Source organism: Phyllostomus hastatus, unplaced genomic scaffold, assembly GCF_019186645.2.
Source record: "Phyllostomus hastatus isolate PE091 unplaced genomic scaffold, TTU_PhHast_1.1 phas_scaffold_78, whole genome shotgun sequence".
NCBI lineage: Eukaryota > Metazoa > Chordata > Mammalia > Chiroptera > Phyllostomidae > Phyllostomus > Phyllostomus hastatus.
The window spans coordinates 72,181,083-72,204,495 of record NW_025334041.1 but is presented as its reverse complement, the minus strand read 5'-3'; the positions used below and the strand labels follow the sequence as shown (position 1 = coordinate 72,204,495).

At 45.2% G+C, this 23,413-nt stretch overlaps 1 protein-coding gene across 4 annotated transcripts in view; it reads right to left on the bottom strand.

Moving 5' to 3' along the window:
- The window catches only part of REEP1 (receptor accessory protein 1), a 111,352-nt gene that overhangs the window by 34,924 nt on the left and 53,015 nt on the right, over nt 1–23,413 (bottom strand). For all 4 annotated transcript variants that reach the window (XM_045827399.1, XM_045827404.1, XM_045827400.1 and 1 more), the window contains exons 3-4: nt 9,542–9,618; nt 2,687–2,807 (exon numbers count right to left, since the gene is read on the bottom strand). In XM_045827399.1, coding sequence (XP_045683355.1) covers nt 2,687–2,807; nt 9,542–9,618 — 198 coding nt within the window. The remainder of the gene's footprint in view (nt 1–2,686; nt 2,808–9,541; nt 9,619–23,413) is intronic.

Below are 23,413 nucleotides of genomic sequence, written 5' to 3'. Positions count from 1 at the left end.
CAGATGTGGACACTCCTTCCAGTCTGCACACAGCCACTCTCTAAGACACTGAAGGACTCTGGGGTGCAGAGAATGCCAAAAGTAAAGTGTCTAACCTCAGACTTGCCACCAACAGCTGTCAGGCCTTGGCAACTACTTAGCCTCTTCACACAGTTCTGTCTTCTGGAAATGGGGGCAGTGATAGCACCTAACTCAGGAGCTCAGTGAGGGTTATGTGAGGTCATTTCCAGTCAAGTATCTGACACAGTGGCTGGTTTCCATAAGTGAGAACCATTGTGATCTTCCTTCTCTCCAGTGGTTGGGCCCTTGCAGCTCCAAAACTCCATTATTGTATCGCTATTTCATACTACACCCAAATACCTCCCCATGTGCCTATCGATGAGAGGGATTAGGGTACAGAAAGAGATGTGCGTTATTTTTGTTGATAAGGGAGATCATTTTGTAGGTAATGAAATAAAAGCAGAAATCAGAGGTCACGACCCAGCATCATGCCACAAGGTAACAGTAAGGTGGGAAAGAGAATGGAGGTTGCCTTCGAGGACTAAAGACAAGTACAATACTTGCTTAAATTCAAGTCTGAATCAACTCTGCCTTATTCTTTTCATTGGTTGGTTTGTTTTTGGTTGTTCTGTTGTACATGACAGCTGTTGTGTAATCACAGCAGCTCATTTCAGAGTTCAGTCAGACAATGACCTCTGGCCTCAGTCTCCTTTTAAGTTTAGCACACTGGTGCATTTCCTCTGCTTTGAGGTGCCAGGTGGGACAGTCAACCCCTGCTCATCCCTTGTTTAAGCTTCCCCAAGTTTGCAGTGACCCCTAACTGATTCTGGGAGTGAGTCTTGACAGTTCTTAAGGGTCAGCCACCTCCACTTGGATGGAAATTAGAGTGGTGGATTCAGGGTGAGCACGGCCTTTGAGGAAAGGAAGGTAGGAAGAATAGGGATTTGATAACCAGATCAACAAAGGGATCATCATTCCTCAAAACTGACCCTCACTGGTTCAATTCCTCACATGCCTGGGTTTTGGGCCATGTCCTTAGTTGGGGCGGGGTGGGGGTGGGGGCCCAGGGCAGCGTAAAAGGCAACCACACATTGATGTTTCTCACCCTCTTTTTCTCCCTCCCTTTCCCTCTCTAAAAATAAATAAAATAAAATCTTAAAAAAAATGAATTACATGCAAACATGTTAATGATCTCAGAATACAAACACTGTATTTATGTTTTCTTGTTTGGGTGGTTTTGTTTTTTTTTTAGTTCTTGATTTTTTTTTGGCACACTTACAATTTTATTTAAAGAAAGGTTACACAGACTGGTATGAATGAAAAGAGAAGTTATCAGACAAATTAGTAAGACAGAGTTAATGTTTATTTTCATGAATTTTGCATTCATTACTGTATGAAATATTTTAAAAATAGTACAATCCATTGAAAGCAAATTTCACAAATTAGGTTCAGTGGAGATGTTAAACAAAACATTTTATAGCCATAGCTGGTCTGGCTCTGTGGATTGAGTGCTGGCCTGTGAAGCAAAGGGTTGCTGGTTCGATTCCCAGACAGGGCACATGCCTGGGTAATGGGCCAGGTCCCCAGTTGGAGGCATATAAGAAGCAACCAATCTCACATAAATTGATGTTTCTCTCACTCTCCTTCTTGCTCCCTTCCTCTCTCTCTAAAAGTAAATAAATAAAATCGTTTTTAAAAATTGTTATAGTGACATTATTTCATAAGTAGCTTAGAATTAAGTTTCTTTCTTTTTTTTAAAGATTTTATTTATTTATTTTTAGAGAGGGAAGGGAGAGAGAGAGATAGAGAGAGAAACATCAATGTGCGGTTGCTGGGGGTCATGGCCTGCAACGCAGGCATGTACCCTGACTGGGAATCAAACCTGCGACACTTTGGTTCACAGCCTGCGCTCAATCCACTGAGCTACGCCAGCCAGGGCCCAAGTTAAGTTTATTTTCAAAAGATATGTTACAGTTCTTACTTGAATTCTTGGTTATTATTGATCCTTTCCTGCAATTTCTCCCTGTCTTTTTTTTTTTTCCATCTCTGGCATTAGACAAATCTATATTTTTATTTAAAGGATGTTTGTGAAGCACTTTGAAGCAAAACAAACACAAAATGTAAAGCTCATGAAACAAATTATTATGATTATTCTTATTAATACTTACCAAGTGACAAGTACCAAAATAACACACATTTTATTGATAGTATACATTTTACCACTGAACAATAAAGCAAACACTGTACTGGAAATTTAAAATATTCCAGTCTCTTTTGTAGCTGCCTAGTCAGTTCAAGTTATTTAATTTCTCAGTGCTTAGTCAATTGTCTGTGTAAATCACACCTGCAACAGGACAGGGACTGAGCAAGACAGAAGGAAGGAAATTTGGTTTGGGGAGTTGAATTATGAGTGAATTTCTTCTGTCTTTTATTTCAATTTATCAAAATGTCTTACAATAAAAAATGACAAATAATATCTTTTTAAGAACTTCACGACTATTTCTAAATATGTAAGAAAATAGAGTTTAAAAAAAGACTAGAAGGAGCAATTTGTTGGGGACAAATAACCAATCAAGGGTCTCCTGCAATAAAGTAACCTGAGTGAAGTAAAAGTAATAAAAAGTATTTATTACTTTTTAAACTTCACTCACTTGGAAGGCATGATAGGCAGAGCTGTATAAATTACCTTTTCTTTTGAAGACAGCGTGGGGTGTACAAACTTCCTGTATAGGAGGCTGGAGCCTTTTGTGTAGGGAGATAGCAGCCAGGCTACAAATGCTATTTTTAGTTCATAATAGAACGGAAACCTGGAGAGAGATGAGAAATACACATTCCCATTAGGTTCTTGGCAGCACCACCCTGGGCCCAGGAAGGATGAGACCCGGCACAGACACCTGTCCTGCCTGCACAGGGCCGCAAGGCCCCTGCCTCCTCCTTTCCCCACCCAGGAAGGAATGTGCACACGTGTGCACACGTGCGCGCACGGCTCAAGCCCCGGGCCTCTTCTGAAAGTCAGGAACCCAGGTTCTGTCCAGCAGTCTCCCCAGGGCCACGCCTGACAACTACAGGCTCTTCCTGCTGGGCTGCACTCCTTCAGGTTGGAGCTTGTGCTCCCGCCGCAGCCTGCAGACTCAGGCCCCTGTGCCACATATCCAGCCATTCACTCTTACAAGCACCCGGAGGATATACCACAGGGTGAGGCAGACAAAGACTCTCTTATGAGAATAAAAGCCTCCCCCCTTCTTGTGTCTTCTCAGCCCCCAAAGAGGCAGGGACAGGAGGGAAGATGCTACTCACCCTACTCAAGTCAACTGCAGGCAAACAGAGCTTATCCTTTAGGTACCAAGGAAAGAAGAGTTGGGGGCACAGGTCACATACAATCTGGAGTTTGGGTCCTGCCTGCCTACCATTCACTTGCTCACCCCATCAACACCTGCCAGGACCTACAAGTGCTTGTGCTGAGCACTGAGGAGACAGTCTGGGCAAAGACCTGAAACCTGAAACCTCATAGAGCTCCCACTCTAGTGGGAAATGCAGACAAGATCCAGACATCATTGGAACTGAGTGCAGTCAGGGAAAGAGAGAGTAAGCAAATATTCGCAAATAAGATAGAACAGCAACCCGAAACAAGGGCTATAATGGCCCTCTACTAACCCATGAGGTGCCTTTGAACGTACTAGAGAAAGCCAGCCTATCAGCTGGGTGCCGTGCTTCAAGCACACCCACTACAAACGGGCTCTACTGAATTGCAGCCCTGTTGGGAACTGTCCTGCCTGGTTTCAGAAGCTGTAATCCCCCAAGGCTAAGGCTGAGTAAAGGACCTTGGGACCATAAGCCACTTAGGAGACAAAGCTTATCTTCCTTCTAGGGGCACCACCTCTGCCCCCTTTCTCTTTACCCTGCTTGGCCTCGAGTGGATGACTGGTTAGCCAATGACGGGTAAGATTCTGCAAAAGAGGGATGACCTAAGGCAGGCAGGGTCTGGAAGGGGCCCTCAGGGAAGGACTTGGGGGGCTACAGAAAAAGGGGGTGATGGACCCTCGCCCCTCGGCTGTGACATAGCCTAAGTCCTCATTCTGTCTGTGAGAAGTCTCCTAATCTCTTGGCTGCCTTACTTCCTCTGCCTGACTTAAGCCTGAAACAATAACGGAGGGTGGTGCAGCCCTGTGCTGGAAAGGGCAGGTTCCCCAGGGTTATCAGGTCTAAGAAGGAATCCTGTGAAACCTGCTTTGCTAAGAATGCTCTCAATTAAATGATAAGGGTCTGAGCAGGAAATGAGTTTGTTTCCCAAAGTTTTGTAGCCCTTTAGCCAACTGACCCTGACTCAGAATAAGCCCTGGTAGTTCTTTGTATGTTATCTATTGTTTGGTCCTTACTATCTGATCCTTACTGGCTTTACCTGTAAGTAAATTGTGCAAATTGAAAGCCAATCAAAACCTGTTGAGGCAAGGGTCAGGGCACTCTCCCCTTGAGAGAGTAACTGTGCTGTCCCTTTTCCTCCACAGGACTTGGTAGTCCATGTGAATTTGTCTTGTATCTCATCTATAATGCTGCGGACACTGCGGGCCGGTGTCCGAGACAATAAGGGTCCAAGCAGGAAGTGAGTTTGTTCCCCAAAGTTTTATGACCCTTTAACTATCTGACCCTGACTCAGAATAAGCCCTCAGAGTTCTTTGAATGTTATCTATTGTTTAATCATTTCTGCATGACAGTGATCGATGAGCTTTGCATATACACCCTATATTCCTGTGCAAATTGAACCCAATAAAAGCCTGTCAAGACAAGGATCAAGATGCTCTCCCCTTGAGACAGTTACCGTGTCATCCCTTTTCTTCCACAGGAGTCAGTAGTCCGTGTGAAATTCTCTCGTCTCATCCATAACCCCGCAGACCCCAGAAGCCAGATCAGAGTCACAGCCCCACTCTCCCTTGAGCCAGATAGCTTGTGGTATGAAAAACCTGAGCAACCTCATTCGGCTGCCCTGATGTGTATGAACCATGCCTAACTGACTCCTTTATTGGGCTCTCACTCTCTGGGCCACTACCCACCTGCCCTAATTATTCCAGGGTCAGGTGTCAGACAAGCAGGGACAACTCCTACACTCCAGAGCCCACCGAAATTGTTCAATCCTAAACCTAGCCAATAATAAGCCTGCTTGCCCATCCCTTTCATGGAAACAGTAATATGGGCTCTTCCCCACATTTCCTACCTCTGTCCCCATGTGGTGCTGCGGTCCTCTGTCCCTAGGGATCCGTGGGTATGACCAACTTCTTCCTGTGTGACAGCCACTAGTGTATCTGAGTGTCTTACCACACTTGATTCAACAAATCCTGGGAGCCTTTAAAACACGATGCTCTGAGGAAAATGATACTTCCGCTGGACTGAGGAATCAGAAAAGTGAATTCCTGCCAGGCACCCTCCCCGATACAAAGGAAACTTCCAGCAGGTCCCCACAGAGCCTTTAACTGTCACACAGACCCCAACTGGGCTCCCCAAAAGGGGCTCAAACCACCCCTCTCCTCATCAAGGACTCCCATTGCCTTCTGCCTCCAGCAGGATCTTCCTGAATGCTCCTCAGCAACTAGAGGGCACTTCCATGTCAGGATCGTTTAATGTTTCACAGCCAGAGAGAAGGGGCTGAAGGAACGGAGGGGAAAGCAAATGACTCTGGTGAACTCAGTCACCCACACAAGACACACAGATAACCCCAAGAGGATCTGTCCCACTGCGCTCTTCCATTGATTATGTAAAAAAATAATAAAGTGGGTAATGGATTCATACAGTTTAAAAATTCTAAATGTCTGAAACACATACAACAAAGAGTCTCCTTCCCATCTCAGACCTCTAGCCCCTTTCCAAAAGCAAATGCATCACCAGTTGCTTGGGCATCGTTCCAGAAGTAGACTGGGGCTAAGAAATACCATCATGTGGGTGTGTGTGAGTCCCTTCACACCCCCATGCACACACAGGAGCTTTCTATACTCCCCTCTTGTCCTTAGCTCCCTGCCCCCTCCCCCACCGCACACACACACACACACACACACACACACACACACACTGAACAGGATCCTCTGGGGATTATTTCAAACTGCCCCTGGAATCATCACACCAGGATCCGGCCCTTGTCCCACGTGGATCATTAGGATCTCAGGGCTGAACCACTCACACCCTATGTTTCCCAAGAGGCCTTGGGGTCTCTTGGCCCTACCGACAAAATCACCACCAACCACGTCTTCTTCCAGCCCACTTACCACATCCCAGCCTTCACCCGAGAAGTGGAGAAGGACCCTGCTCATTCTGGGAGGACATGCCTTGAATGGCCTGACCCGTCAGGTGTGAGGAGAGAAGGCCAGGTGCTCCCACCACATCTCCCCCGCAGCTTTGGAGGCACAGGCCCTGCCTGGGGCTGCCCGGGGCAGCTGTTGTCTCCCCACCCTGCCAACATCACCCCTTTGCCGCAGAGGGGTAAATGTTCTCTAAGAGGGCTGGACAAGAGATGAAACTGTCAAAAATACAAGTAATACAGGTAACTTTTAACAGTGGTATTTCTGGGGAGGGATACTGAGAGGACAGACTTCTAGTGCATTTCAATTTTATCTTGCCATGTGCATGCAGTATTTTATATACTTTTTTAAAAACTAAATGAAATCACCTGCACAAATTGTGAAACAAGCCACCATCCTGCCTCTTCTGTGACCATACACAATTGCTGTTTTCATGAAGACAGAATGCTTTTTAAAAGTCAACTACTATGAAGAGGGCACTGCCCTAGGAGCGGGGTGAGAAGGGGGGAAGGGGATCAGGGAAAGAGAGGAAAAAACATGAGGGGCGCTCTATAATCCTGGACATGAACAAAAGTTAACGATATTTCTAGGAAGCCAGAAAGTCCATGTTAGGACAGACACTCTTCTTTTTTTTTTTGTTATTATAGAGATTGGGGCTGCTGAGCTGGTGTCCACATTGCTGGAAGGAACACAGGGTTCTGCCTGTCTGAGAGTCCTGTCCTGTGCCCACTCCCAGGGAGAGAGGGAGGAAAGAGAGGGAGGACTGTCCCAAAAGAAAACTGTGATCTGTAGCTCCGCAGACTGGCAGAAAAAGAGCAAGCAAGAGTCAGGCATGATGAGGCTGTGGGTCACAGCAAGGAGGAAAGGTTCCCAAGGAACCCCTTCCCTGCAGAAGTGAAGCTTGGGGCACCAGGGGAGGGGCAAGGGGCCCTTGCTTCCCACCCAGAAACTGCGTGAACAGGTCTGGCTAAGAGGGACCGGACGAGGCCTCCACAGGGATCAGGAAGAGAGGGTGACTCTACCCAACCTGGGTACATGTCCAAATATGCCAGGTATCAGATACCCTCCTGTAACGGGCAGGTTTTTGGTCCTATGACCTTCTCATTCCTGCGGTACTCCCATAAACAAGTTCTCTTAACAAGGCAAAAGGGATTTTACAGGTATCATTAAGATTACTCATCAGAAAAAAAAGATTACTCATCAGATGACTTTAAAATAGGGAGATTATATTGGATTATTGGGATAGGCCTAATCTAATCACATAACTCTTAAAAACAAGAGCCAAGATCTCTCTCTGACTAGTTGCAGATGACAGACATTCAAAGCAGGAGAACTCAACATGACACTGTTGGCTTGAAGATGAAGGGGGTGGCACACGTCAAGGAATGGGGACCCCAGTCTTATGACCACAAGGAACTGGATTCTGCCAACAACGTAAATAGGCCTTGAAGCGGAGTCTCCCCCAGAGCCTGCTGGTGAGAGTGCCGGTGGGCCCACACCCTGGTTTTGGCCTTGTGAGGTCCTGAGTGGAGGACTTGGTTGATTCTACCTGGGCTTCTAACTCACAGAAACTATGAAATAACAAATTTCTCTTGTTTTACACTGCTAAATGTGTGGCAGTTTGTTATAGCAAAAATAGAAAGCCAATACACCTCCCAAAATAAAAATCAAATCAACTCCGCAAATGGTTGTCGAGCGCTTACTAGGTATCAACTCTAACATTTCAGGAATGCAGATAAGGACATATTTCAGCCACCAGGAAGGGGCACATCCATCATCAGACAGGATTTCCATTTAGCCAAAAGCAGCAAGACTGAAATATCGATATTCCTGGGAAAGAGCTCCTAAGATAAACACGATTCCCCGTGATGTTCATGAAAAGGAACAGGAAGACAGCAGGAGGCTACCCGGCACCAGACGGGAACACCATTAAGAGGGAAAGGCGGAGGACAGGAGCTGGCCATGCCCTTCCACCGACTACATAGTCCTGCCTGGCCCTGGCCCGTTACCCTCACCTCCCTGGGACACAGAGGGGACACCCCAATGCAGCTCTGCATAAGATGGGGCTGGCTCCGGAGCCTGGGAAAGACAAAGGATGGCTCAGCAGAGCCCCTTCTCTGCTCCTAGAGACTCAGCCCCATCCCCAGTCAGTTGTTTATCTGGGTGCAGGACAATGCGGGGGGGCGGGGGAAGGGCACAAGCATATGTTAAATTAGGTAATCCCAAGGCCACAGTGACCGAGACATCTATTTCTCCCAGTGGAGATGAACCCAGGCTCCTTCAGGGGAAAACTACGTACTAAGGTCACTGGCCCAAAAGAGGGTTCAGAGAAGTGGTGTTCAGGTCTGGTCCTTGGCCTCAGACAACGAGGGCAAGTGGAACTGGAGGGCAAGTTCACACTGATCCTTCCTGGGTAAGGACTTCTTTCTCCAAAACAGAAATACCTATTATTTTTTTCTGATGATGTCTGAACATGGTAAAACATTCACACAACATAGCAAATGTGGAACCAACCGCACGATCCCAAGTTGTGAAAATAACCCTGGTTAACTGATGGGTATTTTCCACATGACTTTTAGTATGTGTTCACATGTACACAGACCAACTCAGTCTCTTCAAAAAGAAACAGGATACTAGATATTAATCACAGCCTCTTTCACCTAAAAAGATACATCAACACACAGAACTGGCTTATGATTCTCACCTGCTCCATTGCTGTAACAGCTTCATTGTTTATAAGAGAAAAAAACTGTCCATCAAAAAGGGATTTATCAAATAAATCATGGCCCATCTATACCATGGAATTCTATATGGCCATTAAAAATATAAATGTTTATGCTGATGTGTATATGTATGTATACACAAACTTTTTTAAAGTAAAGCATATATAACTATGAATAGTAGCTACAGTGGGAATGAATACTGTGGGAGGGAAATTCATATCTTGTGTACTTTTTCATTCTTCTTTTTTTAAATGTATGAACTCTTCTTTACCAACTCCATTAATTGAGGAATTGTGTTTATCTTGTCCACAATTATACCATTTAAGAATGAAACCTGCTCTTATAAGCTCACTGAATAAATATTTCTTTGAAGAACAACTTCATAGAATAATTTATTAAAAACAACTCAGTTAAAACCCCTGCCCCTGCTCGTCTGTTCTGCAGAAAGGTTCAAGACTGCCTGTAGACCCCCACCTGTCCCCTGACACTAGGCAACACCTTCCCTTCGAAAGTCCCAATTCTTGGAGTACTTACCAACAAAGGAAGATGTCAGTGAAGGTCTCTGCTGTGGTGAAAAGTGCAAATATAATCCAGTACATCATCCATTTGACCTGTGGACGATAAAGCAATAAAGCTAGCAGAGAAGGTCAAGGGTGAATGGCTGCCCAACATCAACAAGAAAAGTTCCCGAAAGTGGATGTGGAGGCGTGTCCAGGCAGTGTACCCTGCACTTCTCCCCTTCTTTCCCAAGGTCTAGTTCCACACTTGACCTTGAGGCTGGAGGCAAACAGGCTGTTTCCACAACCGACCCAGACTCAAGGTCAATACAGACCCTGGGTGACCTTCAATAGCCCTCGGGTGGGCCAGGGAGACCTGCAGACCAGAAGTAACTCAGGGCCCAATGCAAGGTGAGTAAACTTTCCAGAGACACATTGTGGAATGAACTTTAATAAGACTAGTCTTCTGGGATGGAATAGTGGGAATCCTCGCTGGCCACCTAAGAATCCTTTCCTGTGGGAAAACCCTACAGCCCCTTGAAGAAACTAGATCTTTTAAAAAATCTCTCCTACATGACTGTCCATTTCCATTTCTACTGCCTCTCTCCCCCCACCACCATTCGAGGCCTTGGTCCCCTCTCCCCTGAACTAGAGACTCCTGTTTCCCTTGTCTCATGGCTTCCCCTCACTGACCCATGCTATACACCATCCCCATGCTGATCTTCTAAAGACATGAGCTCATCAGACTATTCTTTAATTTAAAATCTTCTGCCCTGGCTGGTGTGGCTCAGTGGATTGAATGCCTCTGGCCTGTGAATTGAGAGGTCACCAGTTCAATTCCTGGCCAGGGCACGTGCCTGGGTTGCAGGCCAGGTCCCCAGTAGGGGGCATGCAAGAAGCAACTGATCCATGTTTCTCACCAATGTTTCTCTCCCTCTCTTTCTCCCTCCCTTTCCCTCTCTCTGAAAGTAAATAAACACGTCTTTTAATACATAAATAAACAGAATCTTCCAGCCTGGGGAAAGGGATGCAGAGTAGGCCAGGGAGCGCAGAAGGGCTGCTCCTGCTCATGCCACAGCCACCTTGGTTGGAGACCAAGGAGGCTGCTGCGTCCTGTCCTCAGAACAACGGGACTCAGCATGCAAGGTGGCAGGAGCATGCTCATTGTGGGGATGCTGCTGGTGCCAGTGCTGCTGAAGGCCGCTGTGGACAGCGAAGACTCGGCAGGATCATCAAGCAGAAATCTTTCCACACTTCTTGAATGCCCCACTGCTAAACCAACAGGGAATACCCTACATGTGCCTTTAAGCTATACAAGTGAATCTTCCAAAAGCACTATGAAACCATCTCCAACTCCAGTTTCCTCAGTGATAGTCCTCAAAATCCACAGCAAAACCACCAACAACTCCAGTTTCCTCAGCCTCAAAAAATGTAACAGTCACCACCCTGAAACCATTAGCAACATCAGCAATCTCAACAAATACGTCTTCTACCCCCTTAAAGCCTACACTCAATATAACACATATTTCACAGAACACATCCCAGGTGTCCACATCCACGATGACCACAGCCCACAACAGTTTGGTGACATCTGTTTCTTCACAGCAAGTGTAAATTCTAAAGAAAATGAAGGGCCGAAATTTGATACTGTCAACCCTGTTGGTGGTTTTGCATTACACTGAGAATTTTATCTATTCTTTACCTTGGATGCAAAATGTATTATCCAAGGAGAGGCATTTGGTATCGAACCACTGATGAACATGCTATCATTTAAGGAAATCCAGGGACCAATGGAAAGATGATTGATGCGACCCTATCAATTCATTGAAAACAATATTCTCTTTTTGAAAATAGTTTAAACAGGCCATACATATTATGTATAATATGTAAATATGTAAAGATCCCTCGTGATTACCAAAGGTAAAAAGGGTTCAGTCTGGGTTTTTAACAAACATTTGGAGCACACAGTTAGTGCAATGGCTATATTCACTTTCAGAAAATACATAGGAAGATGAACAAGTCCTATCCCATCAGTCACAAAGGGCTAGCAACTGGAAGACGGTCTCACTGAAGGGCATGATGCCACCTGGGCATTCAAACAAGGAGCTCGTCACAGCACTCGGGACGCTGTCTTTGTTATTCACACAAAGTGTGTGGCACTGTTCAGATATGGATACGTGGTAATCACTCATGCCACACAGCAGGAGTTTTATGAATAAACCAGCTCTACACATAATTTTAGTTTATGTATCTCTTCAGAAAGCATCAATATTTTATATGTTTTAAAGCTAAGGACTTAGTTTAGAAACAAAATGCATGCATTTCTGTCCTCCCCCAAGAAATATTAAATAACACCAGAACAACAGCTGAACTTAGCCCTGTTAGAGAGCCACTGGAGAGCCTGTATTTTCAGTAACACCTTCTTTCAAGCTTTCAGTGGTAGTTGACATAATTATCTTTTTTCTCTCTGTAATTTCAGTGAATTGCAATGTTTAACATGATGTTATAAAGATGGGGTGTCCAACCTGCAGCCTGTGGGCTGCATGTGGCTCAGGAGGGCTATGAATGTGGCCCAATACAAAAATCATAAATTTACTTAAAACATTATGAGATTTTTTTTGTGATTGCATGTCGCAATGCATTTAAAGTATAGCCCAGAGACCCAAAAGGTTGGACACCCCTGATAGTTGTTAGTATTAAATAAGTTAAGAAGTTGGATTATTTGCTACTGTGAGACTATCCTCACCACTGGAAATTGCTTTATTTCATATTCAGCTGTTAATTATATATTAGTGAATATTTGTAAGAGATGTAGAGCTGCTTTCCATATCTAGAAATGTTTAATGTAGTATAAACACACCTAACTTAACGAAACCCCTCACATGAATACCAAAACAACACTGGAACCTACACAGGCGGAACTGGAGGCCGGCGCACTGCTCACCAAGCCCAGGGCTGCTGCACCTGCAGGATGAAAATGCTGCATCTTCCTGCACTGTTAGTTTTATTCTGAAGAATGGAGAAACAGCATTTTTATATTAAAACACCAAGGTATTTTAGAATAAATTCTTATGAAGTCTTAAAACAGGAATTCTCAACACAGGAAACTTCCCACTGATTTAGAGGGTGGGTCAAAGGCAGGTTTACAGTTGTTTGTATGGAAAACAATACAATAATTAATAAATAATGACACACTGAAAAATTCCGAGTTTCGAGTACTCACAACTGCAAAGCTACCCTGTATCTGGGCATTCCTCAGGCCACTCCTCCTCCTCCCTTGCAGAAGAGGAAGCACTTGTAGATGTACCATGTTAATGCAGAGAAAAAGCACAGAACTGTAGCGACACCAACATTCACCAACACACTTCGGAGCATTTTCACTTTTACAGTTTGTATTCAAGCACTCAAAACTCAGGAGCAAGTTTTGACTAAAGAAATATTTAGTTCATACTAAACACTAAGAAAGCATTTCTATCTTAGATTGGTTAAAGTAAGCCCTTGCCCGGCGGCTCAGTTAGTCTGAGTGCCATCCCGGACACCAAAAGGTTGTAGCTTCAATTCCCAGTCAGGGCACATGCCTAGGTTGCCGGTTTGATCCCTGGTCAGGGCATGCACGAGAGTCAACCAATTTATGTGTGTCTCTCCCTCATTCTTCCCCCACCCCTTCTTCTCTTTCTAAAATCAATAAACATAACCTCGGGTGAGGATTTTTTTTAAAAAAGGACAATGACAACAATTTTAAAAAACCCCTTCCTTGACAAAACCCCTAGCTACAAACTTCTCCAGCGAGTCATCTGCACTTGCAGTGTGCACTTCGTCATCCGCTCCTCACCCAGAGCACAGCCTCCACTGCCACCTGCGCTGCTCTCCGGGGGTTACCATTTAAGAACATACTTCAAGGAAGTGTGCAGGACCGTTTTTCAGGTTTTTGTTTGACTTGCTTGACTTGTTTGACTTTTTAGCTGGACGTGAAACTATCACTTCTGGAAAAGCTTGCCCAACGCAACTGAACTGGACTCCCTCTTGAGTTTCTGGCTGCTTCTCAGGACCATCGATTCCTCCCAAGGCTGTGTTTTAGACATTTTCTTCAACTCTAGACTAGACACTCTCTCTGGATAGAACTCAGCACTTCTCACGTAACTCAGCCAACTGATCAGCAAGTTCTATCTCTTGACCCTCTTACTTATGTTAAACCTATCTTCTTTCTCCACCCCCTTGGCCATCTCCTTATTTCACACCTCAAGTATCTCCTGTCCAGAATAGAACTACAGTCTTTTGCTTGGTTTCTATACCTCTGCCTCCTTCCCAGCCTGCCCTCCATATTCCAGTCAGAATGATCTTGTTAAATCCAAATTTGATGATTCTCCTTCCTAGCTTAAATCCTTCAATAGTTCCTTATTGCTGCTAAGATAAAGCCCAAATTCCTTAAATTGGCATAAAAGTCCTTGCATGAACTGACCCCTCATGATCTCTATTCTTGAATTTTCCTCTCCAGTTATAATGAATGCCTTTCAGTTCCCTGAAAAGTGCACCTTCTTTAGTCTCCAGATTTCAGCCTTCAGATCTCAGCTCAAATGTCATTTCCTCCAGGAAATGTCTGAGGTTTGGGTAAGTACACTCTCCTTTCTCCCTCCCACCGGGTCACACATGCTCCCTATCTTAACATTTATCACTCTGCTTTGAGAGTACCTGTTTATTCCTGAGCTTTTCTGACTACAAGTTCCCTAGGAGTGGACACCAGCTCTTTCCGCACTGTTGTATCTTTAGTGCCCCAATAGTTCCTGGTGCATAGTATGTACTCAGTGAATACGTTCTGAATGACCGGATTAGAATGCCAGCATTGTCACTGGGAGAGAAAGCACGGTTTCAACAAGGTTGAGAAGGAATATCCTTTGGGAAATACTGGTGTAGGTGGATTTGAGAAGAAAAGACAGAGGCAGGATGCTTTCAAGGCAACAGATGCTCCCCATGAGTACCTGCTGAAGGGGGTGGATGGGCAAACGTGGGGGGAAGGGGCCTGTTGAAGTTGGGGCGTGGTGTGCCATGGAGCCACTTATGCCAGCAAGAAAGTAAAGAGGCAACTTAGGGAGGAGAGGCTGAGCTCCACGAAGCTCAGGGCAGTGCGAGGGTCCAGGAGACATATAAGAGGGATGCCAAAAGACCTCTGGAAAGGCAACACCAAATCTCAGGAGGGAGACTGGGGCTACAGCCAAAGTTGAAGGAGCCATGGCAGAGAGGGGCTTGAAGAGTCAACCTAAAGAAGTTTCTATCAAGCACTCCTTCACTTTAAAATACTTTCATGTAGAATGAACGGTCTGAATGATTCACTGAGCCTCGAAAGGTAAATGGAATACTGGGGGCTCAGAGGTGGAAACCATAAATAAATTACCAGGAAATGTTTTCCTCTTCATATGCAGAGAAATCAAATGATGGCTATTTTTTCCAAGGTATGAAACAGAACTTGCCAGGTTCAAGGGATTCTATCCAAAACTTCCTGCAAGAGGAGGACAGTGTGGAAGGACAGCATCCAGAATAGAAAGAGGGAGCTATGGCCGATTTGAGAGCAAGTCTGAAAGAATAGCTGGTAGCAGGGCAAGGGAGTTCCTCTGGACTGATCAGGGGCAGGATCCAGGAGTTAGGACATAGGGAGAAGCTATGATTCAAGGTCATATAGCAAGAGGGTGAGGAAGTAGAGCCTAGAGACCTTCCATGAGCCACAGAGGTGGACTGAGACACCCCCGGCCCAGAACACCATGCCCACAGGGCTGCTGGCAGCCTGCAAGGGGCCTCCCACATGGGCTGTGGAGGTAGCAGGCTTAGCTACCTCTTTAACCTCCGCTCCCCATTGGATCCTCCCCTGTGCCAGTTATACTATTTCTTGAGCCTTTCACACTCCCTCTTGCCTCTGGACTCTGCTTGAGCTTCACAGGGAATTCCCTAAGCCAAATGGCTGAGACAGCAACAATTTGAGCCTGGTTTACAGATAAGTCTGCACCATCTGCTGGCAGGAGCTCAGAGTGGACAGCTGTAGAGTCCAGGTGCACCTAAGAGAATGCGGAAGTGAAATTCCCTCACAGGCAGACCTTTGAGTGGTGCACTTAGCTTGCAAAGAGAAATGTCCTGAGGTAAAGCATTTACACTGTCACCAGGTGTATTAACTATATTTTCTTATGTTTCTGTATTGTTGATGCTCTGGCGTCAAAGACCTTGCTGACTGGGGAGAGACTGCTCCTCCCAGGACTGGCCAGTTCTTAGAAATAGCAAAAGACTTGCCCCAGAGTGTACCTTTCTTATGCAGCCTGACCAATCCAAGGCCCATGCTCCAAACTGCTTCCTTTACAGAACTCACAGGGGTAAGCCAATATTCCCCAGCCCTGATAACCCCAGGGCCAGGTTCCAAAACAACTGGGGCAGCCCCTGCAGCCCACAGCCTGCTGAAATCCTTCCAGCTAGCCAATCCTAATGCCTTCCCTAGACTTCCCTGCAGAAGCCACAATAGAGGTTGTTGCCCACGTATTCCCCTTACTCTTCCTGACTCCTCACCATCCCTGGTGCTTCTCCACATGGCCCTGTGTGATGTGCTGTGTCTCCTACTTTTAGTGAGCTGTAAGTATAAACCTCTTCCTTCATTACAGTCACTTCTGTGTCTGCATGCCTTACCATACCCATTAAAACAAATCCTAAGTTCATTTTAAAATACCAGATGAGGATTTGGCAACACAATGAAGGATTTGGAAGGACAACTGATCACATTTTGGAATGATGCGAATGGACCCCCAGAATGCAGATATTTGTGGTCTGTGGCCAGCACCACTGGAATCATCAAGGATCTTATTAGAAATACAGAATCTCAGGCCCCGCCCCAGACCTAATGAATCAGAATCTGTATTCTAATGAAATCCTCTGTTCATTCATATGCATGTTAAAGTTCAAGAGTCACTGATCTGACTCACGTTTCTGCTTCTCAACCCTAAAACTGAGTTCTGCTTTTTAATAATGTTATTGCCTGGATGGAAGATTCCGCAGGGACACAAATGGCTCCAGTGAAGTGCAAGCAGAGACTAGACTGTCACCTGGCCATTTCAGGACCACTGTGCTGCTGGAAAATAGATACTAAAGGGAGTTATGGGCTTTGATGGGCTGACTGATCCTGATTATCAAGGGGAATCAGGGTTGCTGTATACAGTGTGGCAGCAAAGGGGGTGGCTGGGTGAGCTTCGGGGATCTCCTACTAATGTCTCATTCAGAGGTAAAAGCCAATGAATCACTACAACCCTATAGAGGTAGGATTACTAAAATCTTAGATTGCACAGGAATGAAGATTCAGGCCACACTCCACATAAGGAATCCCACTACCAAAGATCTAACTGGAGGCAAAGGGAGCATGTGGTAGGTGGTGAAAGAAGGAAGCAAAAGGAAAAATTGTAAAAGACTTAGGAATAGGTGTGCTATGGAATTATAGGTTGCTGGGAACCATCCTGCCTGGTTTCAGAAGCTATAACCTCGCTGACAGGCAAAAAGGCCCCATGGCTAGGGTACCTCAGGAACATAAGCCACTAAGGAGACAAAACTTATCCTCCAGGCAGGGGTGCAGCCTCTGCCTCCTTTACTTCACCTTGTTTGGCCCCTGGAGAATGGCTGGATAGTCAATGACTGGTAAGATTCTTCAAGGAAGGAACAACCAAAGACAGGTACAGACGTGAAGGACCCATCAGGGAAGGATTTAGGGGATTATAGAAGGACAAAAGACCCTCAGCCCTCGGCTTCATCATAGCCAGAGTCCTCATTCTATCTGTAAAAAGTCTCCTAATCTCCTGGCTGCCTTGCTTCCCCCACCTGATTCAGGCCTGTTACAATGCCAAAGAGGGGTACAGCCCTGTGTTGGAACCGGTGGTTCCTGGCGGGGGGTCAATTTGGCCTGAGAAAGAATGCATTAAATCCTGTGAAACCTGCTTTGCTAAGAATGCCCTCAATTTCAATGTTAAGGGTCCAGGCACAAAATAAGTTTGTTTCCCCAGGTTTTATGGCAGATTGGTATCATACTGTTTACCAGACCCTGACTCAAAATGACCCCCGTGATCCCAGAAATGTTATCTGTAAACCATACCTCCTTTCTTTGATATGCACCCCTATGCAAGCTAAACTCAATAAAAGCCCGTTGAGAGAGAGGCTCAAGACCTTTCTCCTCTGAGAGACTGGTCAGCCTCTTCTCCCCAAGCAGATCATGTCTTAGTAGACTTATTCTCATCCACAGCAGCTGAGAGAGCTCTGCTGGATGAAGCTCCCCTACTGTAGGTGTCCAGAGCATCCTTCTGAATTATCTTGGTTGTACAGGTATCTTGTTTTTTAATGTCTTTGAGCTATTTTACAACTTTGTAAGTTATAGGAAACTGATTGGAGAGCAAATGATTTTGTCTAAAAGAGGTGCAACTGATCTCACCATGTGTCCAAGAAATCAATTACATTTCATCACTTCTGTTGGCTTATCTGTTTCCTCTGGAGTCTCCTCTGTAATGTTTTTTAGCTGCTTATTGGTTCCCTCATTAATTAGTGAGTTAAGTAAAATTTTTGACATGTGTTAATTTTATATTTGTATAAGAGTCATGATTTTAACCTTTAAAAAACTATCTTTTAACAAAAAACATAAATACCAGTTATGAACTCATGGCTGTAATGGGGTTCAGAGGAAAAAACCCCCACTAACCTGGCTTGGGGGATGGGAGAAGAGAGAATAGGGATTGGGAGACTTTGCCTATCTATGGCAACTTGGTTAGCTAGCTTCATAGTTGTGTTAAAAAACTGTGCTATCAGGGAGATGGGTGTGACTTGAACCCATGATGTAGCTGGGGATTTGTTGCACCTGAGCAAGAGCTTGGAGTCAGTTCTCTCTGCATCACAGAGCCATGCCTCCCCAGACTAACAATGGCAGCCTAATAAAGGTACTGTACAGATGACTGGCAGATGTAACCCGCTGTGGGAGGAGTCAGAAATGGGGTCATGCCAGAAGCTCTGGGCCAGGATTTAAACCAAGTGTGGCAGCCATTCTCACTCTTGGCCATGTGGGGAGTAGAAGTGAGGGAGGAGGCATGCTGCCTGTAGCAAGGGATTTTTGCCACTCGGCCTGGACTAATAAGAAAAGTCGATGCTGCTGCTGTGATCATGCCTGCTCCAGTGGATTCCAGAGCTGCAATGGACTTCCTTACCAGATCCTGTCCTGCTGTACCTGGATTTTATCTGGACTTTTAGAATCTGTGCCTTTCCTGAGTTCCACTGGAGTAACACGACACACGTTTTTCTGGACTATTATACGGAGGCTGGTGACAACATTCCCCGGATCCCAGAGAAGAGAGCTGCTGCGGGAGAATGGCAACTCTGACACAGGTAGCTGGAGATTTGCGCAGTTGGCTTAAGATAAGAAAATGGGGAATTTTGGGGAATGATTTTGACTAATAGCCTGATGGGGAGCATGGAAAATGATGGATCTCATGGGAGAACAGGGCTCAGAGCATGAGTGCTTGCAGGGCCCCCTGTGACTGAAATGTTGAAATAAAAACCTGTTCTTACCAGCATTAACTGTTGGGTCTTTCACCAAGGCACCAAGTGACTGGGCCCCAGTCTGTTCAGTAATGTGACCATTTGCATGACTAAGGACTGTAGCTTCTATCAACATTTTCTTCATTCCTTTTTTATGTATAGATTTAAGTATTTTAACTAGTTTTAATTTATTCTCCTTCTCCTCCTAGGGGTGTGTCATTGATGGGTCACTTGATAATTTAATTTTTTAGAGTACTGAATATTAAGATCAGATCCTGTCAGAGCCAGAGGAAGAGAGATACTGGGCCTGGAGCTGGACTCAGCTGAGAAAATTTGGATTTGGCAGGTAAATGAGTTGTGCAGAATTTCTGCTGGAAGGTTCCTGTGGCATAAGCTTGCCTGTCACCCAGGCTTCTCAAATCCTCCCCAGTTCCTGAGTATCTTTCCCCAGCTTTCTAGCAGGTCTGTGAATTCCCATAAATTCCTTTCTGTTTAAGTTTTTGCCCAAATACCTTTACTAGTGCAGTAACATTGGAAAGACATAAGAAGTTATGAATGTTGAGAACAGTGTTTCTCAAATTGAGAATCCTGTAAAAAGTCCAATGTTCATTCAGGGGGTCTGGGCAGGGCATGAGAATCTTCATTTCTAACAAGCTCTCAGATGATGTTGGTAATTCTAGTCCACAGACTACGCTTTGGGTACGGAGACTGAGGGCACTCACTCAATGCTGTAGAGAAGAGGCTAGGATGGAAAGCAGGAAGGAGCAAGATAAAGGGTGTTCAACACTGTATAATGGAGCTTGGACTCAATCATGCAGGGGAGCAGCAGTCATTAAAGGATCCTAGGGGAACTTCCGGCCAAGATGGAGGCATAGGTAGACACACTGTGCCTCCTTGCACAACCAAAATAAGGACAACAACAATTTAGAAACAAAATAACAACCAGAACTGACGGAAAATTGAACTGTACGGAAGCCTGACAACCAAGGAGTTAAAATAGACACATTCATCCAGACCTGTAGGAAGGGCGGAGTCGGCGGCTGGGAGGAAAGGGATCCCGGCAAAAAAAAGCAGTGGCTTGCAGACCCCAGGCACACAGGCAGCAGCTGGCAGACCTCAGGTGTGGGGTGGCAGCGGGCAGACCCAGTGAGGCGGCAATTGTGGAGCAAGGCATGGCACACAAGGCAGCTAACCGGGCAGTCCCACATTCAAGTGCAGATAAACAAGGCAAAACTGGGGAGTAAGACAGACTGCACAACTCAGGGTCCCAGCTCGGGGAAATAAAGCCTCAAAACACCCATTGAAAACACCTGTAGGGGTTGAAGTTCTGGGAGATACTCCCAGCCTCACAGAAGAGTTTGTTGGAGGGACCCACAGGGTCCTAGAATGTACACAAGCCCACCCACACGGGAATCAGCACCAGAGGGGCCCAGTTTGCTTGGGGGAAGTGGCGGAAGGGACTGAAATACAACAGAGAGCAGAGCAAGAGCCACTGTTCCCTCTTGGACCCCTCCCCCACATATAGCATCACAACACAGTGATATGGGTTGCCCTGCCCTGGTGAATACCTAAGGCTCCACCCCCTCATACATAACAGGTGTGACAAGACAAAAATAATGGTCCAGCCCTGGCTGGTGTAGCTCAGTGGATTGAGCGCGGGCTGCGAACCAAAGTGTCGCAGGTTCGATTCCCAGCCAGGGCACATGCCAGGGTTGCAGGCCATGGCCCCCAGCAACTGCACATTCCTGTTTCTCTCGTGCTCTCTCTCTCTCTTTCTCCCTCCCTTCCCTCTCTAAAAATAAATAAATAAATCTTTAAAAAAAATTTTTAAAAAAATGGTCCAAATGGTAGAACAGATCAAAGCTCCAGAAAAAATACAACTAAGCGACCAAAAGATAGCCAACCTATCAAATACACAGTTCAAAGCACTGGTGATCAGGATTGATTGAATTTGGTCGCAAATTAGATGAAAAAATGAAGGCTACGCTAAGTGAAATGAAGGAAAATGTACAGGGAACCAATAGTGATGGGAAGGAACTGAGACTCAAATCAATGGAGTGGACCAAAAGGAAGAAAAAAACATCTAAATAGAAAAGAATGAAGAAACAAAAACTCAAAAAAATGAGGAAAGGCTTAGGAACCTCCAGGACATCTTTAAACGTTCCAACATCCGAATTATAGGGATACCAGAAGGGGAAGAGCAACAAATGGAAAAGTTATCTGAACAAATAAGGAAGGACAACTTCCCAAATCTGACAAAGAAAACAGACTTCCAGGAAGTCCAGGAAGCTCAGAGAGTCCCAAAGAAGTTGGACACAAGGAGGAACACACCAAGGCACATCATAATTACATTAGCCAAGGTAAAAATGAAGGAGAGAATTCTAGAAGCAGCAAGAGAAAAGGAGACAGTAACCTATAAAGGAGTTCCCATCAGACTGGCAGCTAATTTCTCAAAAGAGACCTTGCAGGCAAGAAGGGGCTGGAAAGAAGTATTCCAAGTCATGAAAGGCAAGGATCTACATCTAAGATTGCTCTATCTAGCAACGCTATCATCTAGAATGGAAGGGCAGATAAAGTTCTTCTCAGATAAGGTCAAGTTAAAGGAGTTCATCATCACCAAGCCCTAATTATATGAAATGTTAAAGGTACTTATCTAAGAAAAAGAAGATAAAAAACATGTACAGTAAAATGACAACAAATTCACAATTATTAACAACCACACCTAAAACAAAATAAAAAGAAACTAAGCAAACAACTAGAACAGGAACAGAACCACAGAAATGGAGATCACATGGAGGGTTAGCAACAGGGGAGTGGGAGGAGGAGAGGGGGGGAAAAGGTACGGAGAATAAGTAGCATAGATGGTAGGTAGAAAATAGACAGGGGGAGGGTAAGAATAGTATGGGAAATGTAGAAGCTAAAGAACTTATGACACATGAACATGAACTATAGGGGGAATGTGGGTGGGAGAGGGTGTGCAGGGTGCAGGGAAGTGAAGGGGGGGAAATGGGACAACTGTAATAGCATAATCAATAAAATATATTTTTTAAAAAAGGATCCTAGGGGAGTGAAATGAATATTACCATTTTTTAGAGCCTTCTGGAAGTTGTACACAAAACAGTGTAAGGTGAGGAACAGGAGGCAGGAGAACCAGTTAGGAAGCGTGGCAGGCAAAATAACAGCCTCTCCCTGTCCCCAAATATCCTTATCCTAGTCTCCAGAACCTATGAATATGTTACTTTATATGACAAATGGGACTTTGTAGAGTTATTAAATTAAGAACTTTCAGATGGGAAGAGCATGCTGGATTACCCAGGTGGGTCCAGTGTAATCAAATGAATAACTTACAGATGGAACCCCTTTCCCGGCTGTGGTGAGGGGGAGATGTGACTACGGAAGAATGATCAGGGCTGACACACTACTGACTCTGAAGATGGAGAATGAGGCTCCAGCCAAGGGATGCAGGTGGCCTCCAGGAACTGAAAAAGGTAAGGAAGTGGATTCTCCCCTAGAGTCTTGTGCTGTTTTGAGCCACTGAATTCATGGTAATTTGTTATAGTAGCAATGAAAAACTAATATAGGAGACAACAGCAACATTCCAAAGAAGAAATGAGGAGAACCTCACTTAACAACAGAGTGGCAACAGAAAAGGAGAGACTTGGTCTGAAAGATTACTAGGGGGAATAGAGATGAAGGAACATGATCACTAATCAAGTGTGTGCACCGTGTGCACCCAGTTATCCAGCTGGGTGGTGAGGGATATTCCCAGGTTTTTCTCTTGGGCAAATGGGTCTGTGATCAAAAGGAGGGAAAAAAGAGAGTGTGCGTGCACCAGTCTACCCTAACGTTATTCAGCTCCTTTCTTCCAATTCCATTTTTACCAAGATACCTTCTAATCTTTACTCTCAAGCTTTCCCTACTGGGAAAAGCATGTGCTCACCAGCCAACACAAACAGCTATTCTGCTTGTCAGTTATATTTTTCACTCTAAATATGAATTGCCATTCTAGTTATAAAACAGGCTCCTGTGAGATGTCAGAGTAAAACAATATACCAGGGTTTGAGTTCTCCCAGAAGAACTGACAGAACTGAATTTCTGCCAAGCGAAGACAGACCTTGAACCACGGTGATCCCAGTTTTGCCTCCTTACCTAGCACAGCTTCCCTGCATCCTAGGCTGGAAGGGAGACCTGGAAGAGGCTGCCTAATGCTTAACTGCTGTGCCAAGTCAACTGAGAATTGTGAGGTTCTGTGCTTACAACTGAACAGCTATTTATAGTGCACACTATGAGTTTCTCAGTCTCCAGGAAGAACCCACCCCTGTCTGGACCCTCTGCTTGGTAGCAGATGCAAGTCAGGGCAAGCCGTTCTAGGAAA